General features: G+C 35.7%; 1 protein-coding gene across 4 annotated transcripts in view; it reads right to left on the bottom strand.

Annotated features, from left to right (window-relative positions):
* The window catches only part of BCKDHB (branched chain keto acid dehydrogenase E1 subunit beta), a 219,614-nt gene that overhangs the window by 124,608 nt on the left and 82,468 nt on the right, over positions 1-12,538 (bottom strand). Inside the window, exons 9-10 of one of the 4 annotated variants that reach the window (XR_006202685.1) lie at positions 9,784-9,868; positions 8,722-8,919 (exon numbers count right to left, since the gene is read on the bottom strand). The exons of 2 other annotated variants lie outside the window; for them this stretch is intronic. Coding sequence is in view for 1 of the 2 variants with exons in the window: in XM_042939230.1 (XP_042795164.1) it covers positions 9,848-9,868 (21 nt within the window). In the remaining variant the exon portion in view is untranslated. Of the gene's footprint in view, positions 1-8,721; positions 8,920-9,729; positions 9,869-12,538 lie in introns of those variants that run through there. One more of the 4 variants, XM_042939230.1, reaches the window with a different exon arrangement.

Raw genomic sequence — 12,538 nt, 5'->3', positions numbered from 1 at the left:
TTGAAATGTAGTAAGATCATTCAACAAATATTTACTGAGTATCTTCTCTATGCTGTACACTCTTCAAAATTCTGAAGGATACAGTAATAAAATTCACAAAACTCCCCTGCCCTCATGGAACTCAGAGGAATCTTCCAAGAGCCACCATGCAGGACAGTAGATGCAGAAGTCACATCCCAAATATAGCATCCAAGAACCTAGAACTCTCTCCAGTTAGCACAACTAACTAGTTGTGGTCATGACAAAGAAAATCCTATAGGAACGAGAAGCTGGCAAAGGTGGACCCAAGTTCCAAATGGTCAGCCTTCCTATTTTGGAACAGAACAACTGTTCTTATCAGACAGGGTGACCTTGCCCTCCCTGTCTGCATTCTTGGCAAGGTCAACCCACATCCAGAATAATTCCAAACTAAAAATGATAATTTCATTACTCCTAAAAGAAAGCATTTAATTTTTACCCCAGACAATATTAAGTCTAAAAAAAGATTTTTGAATCATTTATTAAATAGATTTTTGATATTAGAAGCTTATTATAGTCATGAAAGAAATATACAAAATGTTAAAATTATTTATAGTCTACATCAGAAAAATATATACCACTCTCAATAATTAAACACAACATGGCAAATCAGTAACACTTTTAAACCTAAATATCCTTGCCGTGTCAAACAGACATATCATCTGGACATATTCTTTGATTACATGTGTTTACAAAAAGCTTATTTAGAGGGTGAAAAAGAAGAGCAGAGGGAGGTTCCTAATTTGTTTTCAGCCTAACAGATCATCAGTTCTGATAAACACATTAAAGAAAACATTTGGGTTAGATTATAATATGTGTTCTAGGGAAAAAAATGCTCTCATACTATTTATTCAGAACTACAACATAAAATATGCTTAATTTACAATGACAGAGCCAGGCCCCACTATGGAAGCCTGGTTTCCATGAAACTTGGCTTAAGAGAGGCCTCTAGTGGATGTAGGTAATCATTAGCTTTTCTTCCCACCCCAGCCCCCACACTCTAGTATTGCTCTAGTTCTCATTCATTCTCAGATTCTCTCTCTCCCCTATACCTCACAAACTAAAATCCTCACGCCAAAGAGCTAGTATTCAATCAGTGAATTATTCAATCAACTCCAAGAAATCAAGTAAAAACAATGTATATAACAGGTGGTACTAAACCATTGTAGATTCTCTAAAGACAAATTCTCCAACTGCCCCATAAAACCAATTTAGAGCCATTCAGTACAAAGTATACACCCTAAATATTACCTTGCTAGTGTTGGCAATCTTAATAAAAATGAAATCTAAGGTAATCTAAAATCAACCCTATGAAAATAAAAATAAACTCAAAGGCTACAAAATTACAATTAAAGTCATAAAATATAACCCTTATGAGTTTATCTTGATCTTCAATGGTAATATGAGTCTGCTGAAACTGTTTTGCACTATTCACAAATACACTAACACCAGGTATAGATATAGAGAGCAAGCAAACTTGGTTCTTTATATATAAATGATTAGACACACCCAAATGACCAAGGTTTAACTTCTTCCCAGTTCTGCTCCTGTAATAAACCTTTCCTTTCTTATTGAAGGACTCAGCTCCCAGAACCTCCTGCCGTGACCCCAGCTGCCAATCTCAGAACCTGCCTTACCTTTATCCATGGTCCCAATTTGTTCTTTTTTTTTTTTAACGTTTATTTATTTGAGAGAGAGAGGGAGAGAAAGAGAGAGAGAGTGGGAGTGATGGAGGGGCAGAGAGAGAGGGAGAGAGAATCCCAAGCAGACTCTGAGCTGTCAGCACAGAGTCCCACATGGGGCTCGAATTCACGAACGCTGAGATCATGACCTGAGCTGAGATCAAGAGTCAGATGTTTAACCAACTGAGCCACCCAGGCACCTCACCAGGGAGGTCTTTTAAAGCAAGAATGGAAAGAGCTGGAGTGCAAGGACAGGAGAAGAGGATGTTAAATCCTCCCTCCTGACTATAGTCACTTCCTCAGGCTACAGTGCAATTACTTCCAGCTGCTATCCCACATTATAGTATCACAGAGGCCTTGCCCTGCTCCTAAGATGCCCCCAAAATACTAACACTACAGATACCTCAGCATGAAGCCAAAGAACAACCATTTGCATCGATGGGCACATCACCATCTTTCGGGGCGGAAAGGGAAAAGAGAGGGAAAGCAAGAGAGGTAGAGAGAAGAGCAAACAGGTAGGGAGGAAGTTCCTGTCTACACCATTTCCAAAATTTAAAAACATAATGACCCATCTCCTGAGTACCTCTGAAAAAGTAGATTACTTTGGGGGAGAGGGGAAAGCGGTGAGGCTTTGAGACAGTGTGTTGTACCAGTCTGTTTGAATCGACAAAGCCCCTCATAGGAAGCAGTGCATAATAGCTGTGACGGATGTTAAAAGTCACAGATCACTCCTGAGACCAGTAGAAAGGCCAAAGGGAACAGGCCCAGGCTGAACTCTTCCAGCCCTAAATTCCATAACAATGACCCACCTGCAAAGCAGGCAAGGAAATAAGAGGAGAAAGGTTCTGAAAAGCCCAAATTAGTATCATAAGGTTTGAAGAGTAAAGCATGTGTTCTTGATTCATGAGAAATCATTACAGGCCTTCCCTGGCCAATGTACAAGTCTCAGTTATAAAGTCTGGTCATCTGGATCCCATGCACAGCTGGTGATGATATGACAGCAAAAGATAAAAGAACACTTAAATTTAAAAAGGCTTAAAACCATGAAATTAAGCACAGAAATATATCCATGAAGTAAACAACCATATACCTTAATAAATGTAAACGTCTTAACACAGTGTAACAACTCATGTTTGTTTGGACTAAATTATTTTCAAAAGATGAAATTATATACATTATGTTTTCCTTGAGAAAGTATAAGCGAAAAGGTTTTGAAAATATTGACATGCAAAAGGTTAAGTAGTTTTGAAAGCTGCTACACAGAAATAGTGACTCTCATCTATGCAGAAAATTATAAGAACACATTTCTCAGAAATTACAGATAACTGAGGTTAAGGAGAGTCAATTTCACTTTGATTTTTAGAATAAATTGGTCCTATTGTAATGAGAATTCAAATGATAATTTGTATATACCATTATGAAAAATGGACAACGGTCAAGAAAAATAAAACAAATTAAAACTAAGGTCAAACTAAAACTTAAAAATAAACGCTTCAGCTTAAAATAAAAATTTTTAAGTTTATGTATTTATTTTGAGAGATAGTGTGCACATGCTCATGAGCCGGGGAGGGACAGAGAGAGAGGAAGAAAATCCCAAGCAGGCTCAGCACAGGTCAGCCCAGAGCCTGACACAGGCTTTGAACTCACGAACTGTGAGATCATGACCTGAGCCTAAATCAAGAGTCAGTCACTTAACCGACTGAGCCACTGAAACGCCCTGACATAGATTTATTCATAAAGCAATATTTTAGAGTTACTTTTTACGCATTTATATAAGCAACAAAAATAAGAAAAAGTACCAAAATCAAAACATTTCAATAGTAAACAGTTTTCATAGCATATTATCAAACTTTCTTTTGCTGATATTCGTATTAATTCCACAGCAAATATCTACTGAACACCAGACCTATGCCAGGCATTTTTTCAGGTACTGAGAATTCAACAGAGACCCAGCAGACAAAAGCCCCTACCCTCACAGAACTTACCTGCTAATGGGGGAAGAAAATAGACAGTATAAATAATAAAGTTACATAATAGGTTAGATCATTTAATCTCTCTAGAAAAAAAAAAAGGAAGAAGGGGTAAAACGGAGTCTTGGTAAAAGGGATGGGATCTAATATTAAGTAAGCAGGTCAAAGAAGGCTTGAATGAGAAAATGGTATTTGAGTGGTGACCTAACACATTGGCTTGGCTGAGAGTCCATGAAGAGCATTTCCTGAAGAGGGATGGATGATGGGGTGTGGAATGTGGTGAGACGAAGTAAAACCCTGTAGACTTTGCTAAGAAACTTGACCTTTCCCCTAAATTTAATGGGAAACTACTGAGGCCATTTGAGACTAGAAGGGAAACGATGTGATTCACATTTGAAAGCATCAGTTCTGCCTTGGGCAAGTAAAGTGCAGAAGCAAGACTAGTTTGAGGCTATGGCCAAAACCCGGGTGAGAAATGCTCACAGTGTGGACCAGGATCAAGGGTAACAGCATTAGAGGTGATGGTCAGATTTTTGGACATATGGTGTAGACAAGGCAGCAGGATCTGCTTTGGAATTGAATGTAGGCAGGCAAAACATGAAAGGGAGAAGAAAAAAAAGGCTCCAAGGAGTAAAGGCAAACCCTTATTTATTTAAATAATTAGCAGAATTTAATCTTCAACTAAAGTAATGCATGTCAAAGCTCTGTGTCAGAGCTCTCTTCTCTTCTCCATAAACATATGGAAATCACCCACACCTTATGAATTGTCATTTTTCTTTTCTTTTTTGCACTTTTATGTAGTTGATTCTACGTTGAATGACAATATTATTCTTGAATCCTGAGTTTCTTTGAAAGACTGTCATCAAGTGCTTATTATCCATAGGCAGCGTCTCTGAATTTCTACACATTAAAAACAACAGCAACAACAACAACAAAAAACTTCATTTCAAGCTGGACAGCACCTCACACCTAACTCTATGCCTGGCCATTGTTTGTTTGTTTGTTTTTTAACTTGTAGCTCGCTTTTTAACTCACTTTGAATGTGGTCTGTATCTCAGCAGGAAAGTCCCCTCAAGCCCTCAACACTTAATCATGGTTCTTATACCTGGGGAGCTTGGGAAGAACAGCTCTACTTAGGGGTATGGGTTTCTGGCTGAATAACGGAAAAAACTCCTCCTGGTCAGAGCACACCAAAGCTCTAAGTCTATAAAAAGCTAACCAATGGCAGCACAGCAGTCCATCTTCACTCCAGTACAACGCGGTAACTACTATAACCTTGTAACATATCTTGACTTATGGTATGTGCGTCGGTTGCTTGCATCTTCTCTAATTTCTCTGAATAATATTTTGTGATTTTCTGTGTAAAGCTGTTACATATGCATCATTCAATTTCTCCCTAGATGTTTGATTCTTTGATATTTTTGCAAAATGTTTTCAATTTATTTTCTATTTGTTGCTGGTACATAAAAATACAGTTATTGTATATTGACCTTGTTTCCAGGGGTGTTGGTACACTTAATTCTAATAATTTGCCTACCGATTCTTGTAGATCTTCCTACATACAAATCACATTATCTATGAATACTAAGTTTTACTTCTTCTTCCCAATCCATATGATCTTTGTATCTCTTGCGTTTATGTATGGACATCCTTGTTGCATTCCTGGATCTCAATGGGAAAGTGGTCAAAATTTCACTAGGAAATATAATTTTCGCTGCAGGCTTTTTATAGCTCTTCATAGCTACAAGATAAAGTTACCCTTTATCATATTAATAGAATTCCATTCTATTTCTAGGCTACTAAGAAATTTTCATTATGAACGGATATTGACTTTTAACAAATGTTTTTCTGTATTATGAAGATCATCAGGATTGTTTTTCCCATTTTCTGTTCATGTGGGAAATTGCATCAACCACTGTGTGAATGTTTATGAATGTCAAACACCCTTTGAATACTTGAAATAAACCCTCAGCTTTGTCTCTTGATATATGGCTGGATTTGACTTTCCAATATTTTGTTTCAGATTTTTACATCTACATTCTTAAGAAAAAAATGTCTATTATTTTGCTTTATATACTGTCAGAAACAGGTTTGATATGAATATTAAGCCAGCCTTATAAAAAGAATGTGGAAGTTTTTCCTCTTGTTCTATTTTCTGTAAGAATTTGTATAAGAATTGTGTTTTAAAGAATTCACCAATAAAGCCCTATGAGTCTAGGGTTTTCCTTATATAAGCATTAATAAAAATGGATTAAATTTCTTTGATATATGACTATTGAGATTACCTAATTATTATTTTGAAAACATTATATTTTTGCAGGAGTCTGTCCATTTCACCCAAACTTATTTGTAAAATTATTCATGATATCCTCTCAATATCTTTCTATTGTCTGTATTCTCTGCTTCTTCATACCTGATATCTGTCATTTGTTTTTGTCCTATTTTTTTCATTAGTCTTCCTAAAGGTTTATCAAGTACATTAATCTATTCAAAGATCTAAATTTTACTTTATTAAGCTTCTCTATTGTACATTTTCTGTTTTACTGATTTCTACTTTTTATCACTACATTTATTCCATTTTCTCTAGGTTTGATTTTCTTTCTGGAATGGAAATTCAGATCATTAATTTTTTTGTTCTTATTCCTGTTTTCTAAATATATGTATTTGCACAGTCATACTGTTCTGTCTGAGCATGGTTTTAGCTAAATCTTGAAATTTTTGATATGTAATAACTTCATAACACTTCAGTATTTTTCTAATTTCTATTGCAGTTTACAACCCATGATTTAAATTTTTTTTTTAACGTTTATTTATTTTTGAGACAGAGGGAGACAGAGCATGAATGGGGGAGGGTCAGAGAGAGGGAGACACAGAATCTGAAACAGGCTCCAGGCTCTGAGCTGTCAGCACAGAGCCTGACGCGGGGCTTGAACTCACGGACCGCGAGATCATGACCTGAGCCGAAGTCGGCCGCTTAACCGACTGAGCCACCCAGGCGCCCCCTTTTTTTTTTTTTTTAATTTTTTTTTTTTTTAACGTTTATTTATTTTGGAGACAGAGAGAGACACAGCATGAATGGGGGAGGGTACAACCCATGATTTAAACGTAAATTATTTAATTTGTAAAAAGTTGAGGCTTTTCTGGTATTTTTTATTTCAATTTCTAACTGAATTCCACTGTTCAAACATACTCTAAATGACTTCAAACTTCAGAGGTTTAGCATTGTATGTTTATGTCCTAGCATTTGGTTGGTTTTGATAAATGTTCCATATTCAATCGAACTAGGCATATTGTGGTGATCATTTCATAAGGTATATGAATATTGAATCACTATGTTGTACACCAGAAACTAATACTATATGTCAATTATTCTTCAGTGGAAAAAAGAAAAAAGAATTATTCCTTATATAGTTGAGTACACAATTAGGACAAGTTTAACTCTTCAGATCTTCTATATACTTACTGATACTATCTGCTTGTTTGATCAGTTTTTTAAGAAGGGTGTCAAAGTCTCCCACTATGATTGTGGATATGTCTACATCTCCTTTTAGTATTGTGTTTTCTTTTGCTTTATGTATTTTGAAACTATGCTGTTGAGGACATAATAGATTTAAGATTGTGACATCTTCAAGGTAGATTGATTCCTTTAGCGTTATGAAATGTTCTTTATTTCTAGTAACACATCTTGCCTTAAAAGCTTTATCTGAAATTTGTATGGCTATACCAGCGGTCTTTTTTCCATCCCTTTCAAACTTTCTGTGTCCTTATATTTAAAGTATCTCTCTTAAGGTACACATTGGTGTTATTGATTGATTGATTGATTTTTTTAAAGAGAGAGAATGAGTGGGGGAGAAGGGCAGAGGGAAAGAGAGAATGTCAAGCAGGCTCCATGCTCAGCACAGAGCCTGACACGGAGCTTGATCCCACCAACCTAGGATCATGACCCAAACTAAAATCAAGAGTTGGACGCTCAACTGACTGAGCCACCTAGGTGCCCTATATTGGTGTTATTTTTTAATGAGGTTTTTAATGAAGGCTTTTATTAGATTTAATCCATTTGTGTTTACTTACTTACATACTTAGGTTTATATCTATCCTCTGTTTTCTATGGACACACCTCTTTTGCTTTTTAGGTTTTTGGGTTTTTTTTTAAAATATATATTTTCCTTTCTTTTAGTTTAACCAAATATTTCTATTAATCTATACTTCCCTTTTTAATTTGCTGGAAATACACTTTCAATATTATTTCAGTTGCTAATCCGAAGGTTACAACATGCATCCCTAAATTAATGTAATCTGATAAAAATTTTACATTTAATAATCCTAGAACAATGGAATATTTTAACTTCATGTAAGCCCCATTCTCACTGTCTTCGAGGATCATTTTCCTTCTGCCTAAAGAACTCCCTTATAGTATTTCTTTTAGTGAAAATGTGCTGGTGATTAATTCTCTCAATTTATATTTGTGTAAAGTATTTTTTACTTCATTTTAATTTTAAGAGTATATTTTCACTGGGTATAGAATGTTAGGTTGGCATCCTCAGCAAGTTAAGATGTCATCCCATTGTGTACATGAGTGTGGGTTTTTTTCTTTAATACATCGTTAGAGGTTCACAAATCCTCTTGACTATAGTGATGTCCTGAAAGTTTCATGAGAAATACTTCTTATATTGTTTCTGACCAATTCATTCTCTCTTTTCCTTCTGGAATTCAAATCATATATGGGACAGATCCTTTGACCAGATCCCCAATGTGTTTTATGCTCCCTTCTGTTTTAGTCTATTTTATTTTCACCCAATCAATCAAACTGTGCTTGAGTTTAAACATTTTCTATATACTTGCCTTCTAGTTCATTAATACTATCATGTTCTAAGTCCAATAACTTTATAAACGCATCCACTGAGATCTTATTGACAAATATTTCTTTGGTTCTAAAATGTTCTCTCTCTCTCTCTCTCTCACTCACACACACACACACACACACACACACACACACACACAACCAACCCTCTAGGATTATTCTCCACACTCTTACCTCTTTTGTTCCTTTTCTTCCTCTATGTTCCTAAACATAAATAAGTCCTTGTCTGCTAACTCCAGTATCTGGATCACCTGTGTTTCTGCTTTCTATTGTTTGTGTTTTTTCTTGGTTTTGAATCAAATGGTCCTGTCTCTTCATATACTTAGTAATTTTTTATTGAATGCAGATTCATAGAGGTTCCAGATGATGGGAGGACTGTTTCCTCATTCTGCTGGGCAGACAGAGCATAAGGTAAGTTACATTAATCCAGGAAAGGAACTGAGAGGGGGTGAGACTGCTGCGGACTGGGGAAGCTGTGATCTACTTCTGGTTTGATTCATATCCTAAGACCTGACTCTACAGCTTTCAACTGAGAGTATGATTGGTCTTTGACACTTTAGTCTCCAGTGATGGCTTGGCCTTTTAGGTATTTATTTTCTGCTTAGCGCCCACCATACACAGGTTTAAAATTTGGCAAATATCTTTAATGGAAGACTAACTGTGTATTTAACACATACACACACAATCCCACCAAGTTTCCCATTCTGTCATTGCAACCCAATCAAATATGGAGTCTATACACTTGGATTCTCAATTTCTAGTTGAAACTTACTTGGCAGGTGCCCCCAAGTAAAAAGAGTCCATTTGCCACTCACTCCAGGGCCTTCAACTCTCTTCACTGATGTTCTCCCCCACCCCACTCATACCCCAAATCCTCGGGGTAGGTCTTGGTCTCCTAGGCAACTCAAAACTCAGGAATTTTTATTCTGCTTTTTAGAGGTTTCCAGCTTAGCCCTTTAATATCAGGTTCAGAATTAAATAAATGAACTACGGTTCTTAGATCTACTCAGGTCTCCAATTTTGTAGCTCCCTGGAGCAACATTCAAAAACTCTGCTGCTTTCTGTCCCCAAGCAATTTTTCAAAATTATAACTTCCAAACAATGCTTCAAGGCTTAAGCAAAAAGTAGGACTATGTTTTTAAAAATGCAGTTAAATTCAGACTTCATTAACCAATTCCTCAACTGTCCCAGAGTCATTTTACTATGCTTAGTGTGCTAATGTGTATTTTCAATAAGGATTTTTTTTTTTTACCTTTAATAGGCTTTTCTTGATTAGGTTTTCCAAAAAGATGCATTTTGGTGCTGAGCTTAACATGTCATGAACAGAGTTGAGGGATCTGATTTTATCATAAGACAAAAAAAAAAAAAAAAAGATAAAACACAGCACTAACTGAAAGAGATAATAAACATAAATTTTGATTACTATGGAATTCATAAAGAAAAACTTAACTCTAATTAAACAACAACAACGAAAGCCTCACTTTTAATGAGGTTTAGCTATAGGGCCCTCTTGTTAAAGTTATCTCCAAATCCTAGAAAGATGCCAAGTATCAAAACTTTCCTTTGATACATGAAAGGAAAAAACAAGATCACCATGACCAGCAGGGAAGAGAGTCAAAGAACCCAAAGTAATCAAGATATGACAAGCTGGCTTTCACTGTCATAACTGGAGGGTCATCAACCAGACAATGGCAAGATGAAAGCACCCGAACACAAGACTACAGTGAGGATGCTGGCGACTCAGAGGTTTGATGCATCACCTTCTCATTGCAGCAGCGGTCTCTAGTCTCCTCTTTCATCTTTTCCAATAGTAAAGAGCCCTAAGGAAATAGGACCTACATTCCAGGACCATACAAAGGTGCAACCAGTAGATTTAATAAAAGGAGGAGGGGGAGTTCCACACAAGCAAATGATGTAGAGAGAAATGTAAACAAATAATTTCCCCCTTCTTTTTCCTCTCTCTTCATTACCTTCCCAATTATCAGCTTGGAGTGTTGTTACATTTGTGTTTTACCATAAGCTGCTACAAACTCTGTTTGGACATATAAAAATGTAAATAAAGTTTAAAAGTACTTATCCTACCCATATATCAGTACCCCCACTGTACCATAACAAAACATTATATTCCCATACAAAAGCACCTTTCACTTTATAAATATAAACTCCAAGAATAAGTGGGGTACAGTTGCAAAAAAAGAAGCCCATTCTGGGGCAAAGGCTATCAGTTCCAGCTTTCCATGATTTGGAACAGCTGGCTACTTAAAAGAAAACCCCGCATCTGACTCGATTTGAAAAAGCCTAAAGAAGCATTACTTTCATGCAGTTACGAATAATTCAACCTAAAATACTGCCCTTAATGATGGAAGCTACAAATATAAAGACTTAGAATATTGTTGAAACCATTTGTAACCATGTCCAGTGTTTAGATGATGTCAAGTGAGTCCACGGAACATTTACTATAACAAATCTTAAATCTTTCATTAAATTATAAAACAATCTTTACCTAAATATAACCTATGCTGTACTTTTACATCAGTAGTAGTTGCAGATTTTTTTTCACGTGACTAACCTAAGAAACAGCCTATAAATCTAGGAGAATGCTAAACTTCTTAAAAAATAATAAATGTTTGGGAATGCAAGCTGGTGCAGCCACTCTGGAAAACAGTATGGAGGTTACTCAAAAAACTAAAAATAGAACTACCCTACAACCCAGCAATTGTACTACTAGGCATTTATCCACAGGATACAGGTGTGCTGTTTCAAAGGGACCCATGCACCCCCATGTTTATAGCAGCACTATCAACAATAGCCAAAATATGGAAAGAGCCCGAATGTCCATTGATGGATGAATGGATAAAGATGTGGTATATATATATATATATATATATATATATATATATATATATATATACACACACATACACACACCACACACAATGGAGTATTAGTCGGCAATCAAAAAGAATGAAATCTTGCCATTTGCAACTACATGGATGGAACTGGAGGGTATTATGCTAAGTGAAATTAGTCAGTCAGAGAAAGACAAATGTCATATGACTTCACTCATATGATGACTTTAAGATACAAAACAGATGAACTAAGGGAAGGGAAGTAAAAATAATATAAAAAGAGGGAGGCGGACAAAACAGAAGAGACTCATAAATATGGAGAACAAACTGAGGGTTGCTGGAGGGGTTGTGGGGGGGGGATGGGCTAAATAGGTAAGGGGCATTAAGGAATCTACTGAAATCATTGTTTCACTATATGCTAACTAATTTGAATATAAATTTTAAAAAATAAAAAATAAAATTTAAAAAAAAGTGTTTTTTGTTTCCTAGAAAATAATCTTCTAGGAACTTGTCTTACTTAATTTTATATGTCTATTAGAACACTCGCTAATGTAGGTACTCAATAAATGCTGTGAAATAAATTGGTAAAAAAAAAAAAAAATCAAGATACATAAACCAGCCTCTGCAGAATTAAATTTCTGGCTTAACTTTTAATACTTCATGGTCATTTCCCTCCTTCTTTGTCTTATACATATATTCTAAGAATACTTCTAATAATAAAAAATTTTAATATTCCTTAAAAAAATAAATGTAAAATACCCTCAGTCTTATGACTCACTTGTTATAACAGTAAATCAAGGAAAAGTAATATATGCAACATTACCTAAACTTTAGTAGATACTACCATCACAAAAAAAAGGGCTTAATTTTCCTTACATACCACAGTGGGAATGTTTATCTGTACGTTAATATGAAAGATATCAGTTATAGCCAAGTAAATGGGACGAACTATATTCTTGAGAAGGGACTACCAAGCGGTTGCTTAGACAGAAAACTAAGAGCAGCCAGAATCCCACAACATAACATTTAAACTGTGATTCACAGTATTAAGACCGTGCAAAGAGGGGTTTTTTTGGTTTGGTTTTGTTTTGAACATAATCCATCTCCATCTCTTTTGGAGAGGAGACAATGAAAATTTAGCCAAACCATTTAGCAGAC

Source organism: Panthera leo, chromosome B2, assembly GCF_018350215.1.
Source record: "Panthera leo isolate Ple1 chromosome B2, P.leo_Ple1_pat1.1, whole genome shotgun sequence".
In the NCBI taxonomy this organism is placed as follows: Eukaryota; Metazoa; Chordata; class Mammalia; order Carnivora; family Felidae; genus Panthera; species Panthera leo.
The sequence above is the reverse complement of the archived record's forward strand: the minus strand, read 5'-3'. Positions and strand labels throughout refer to the sequence as shown.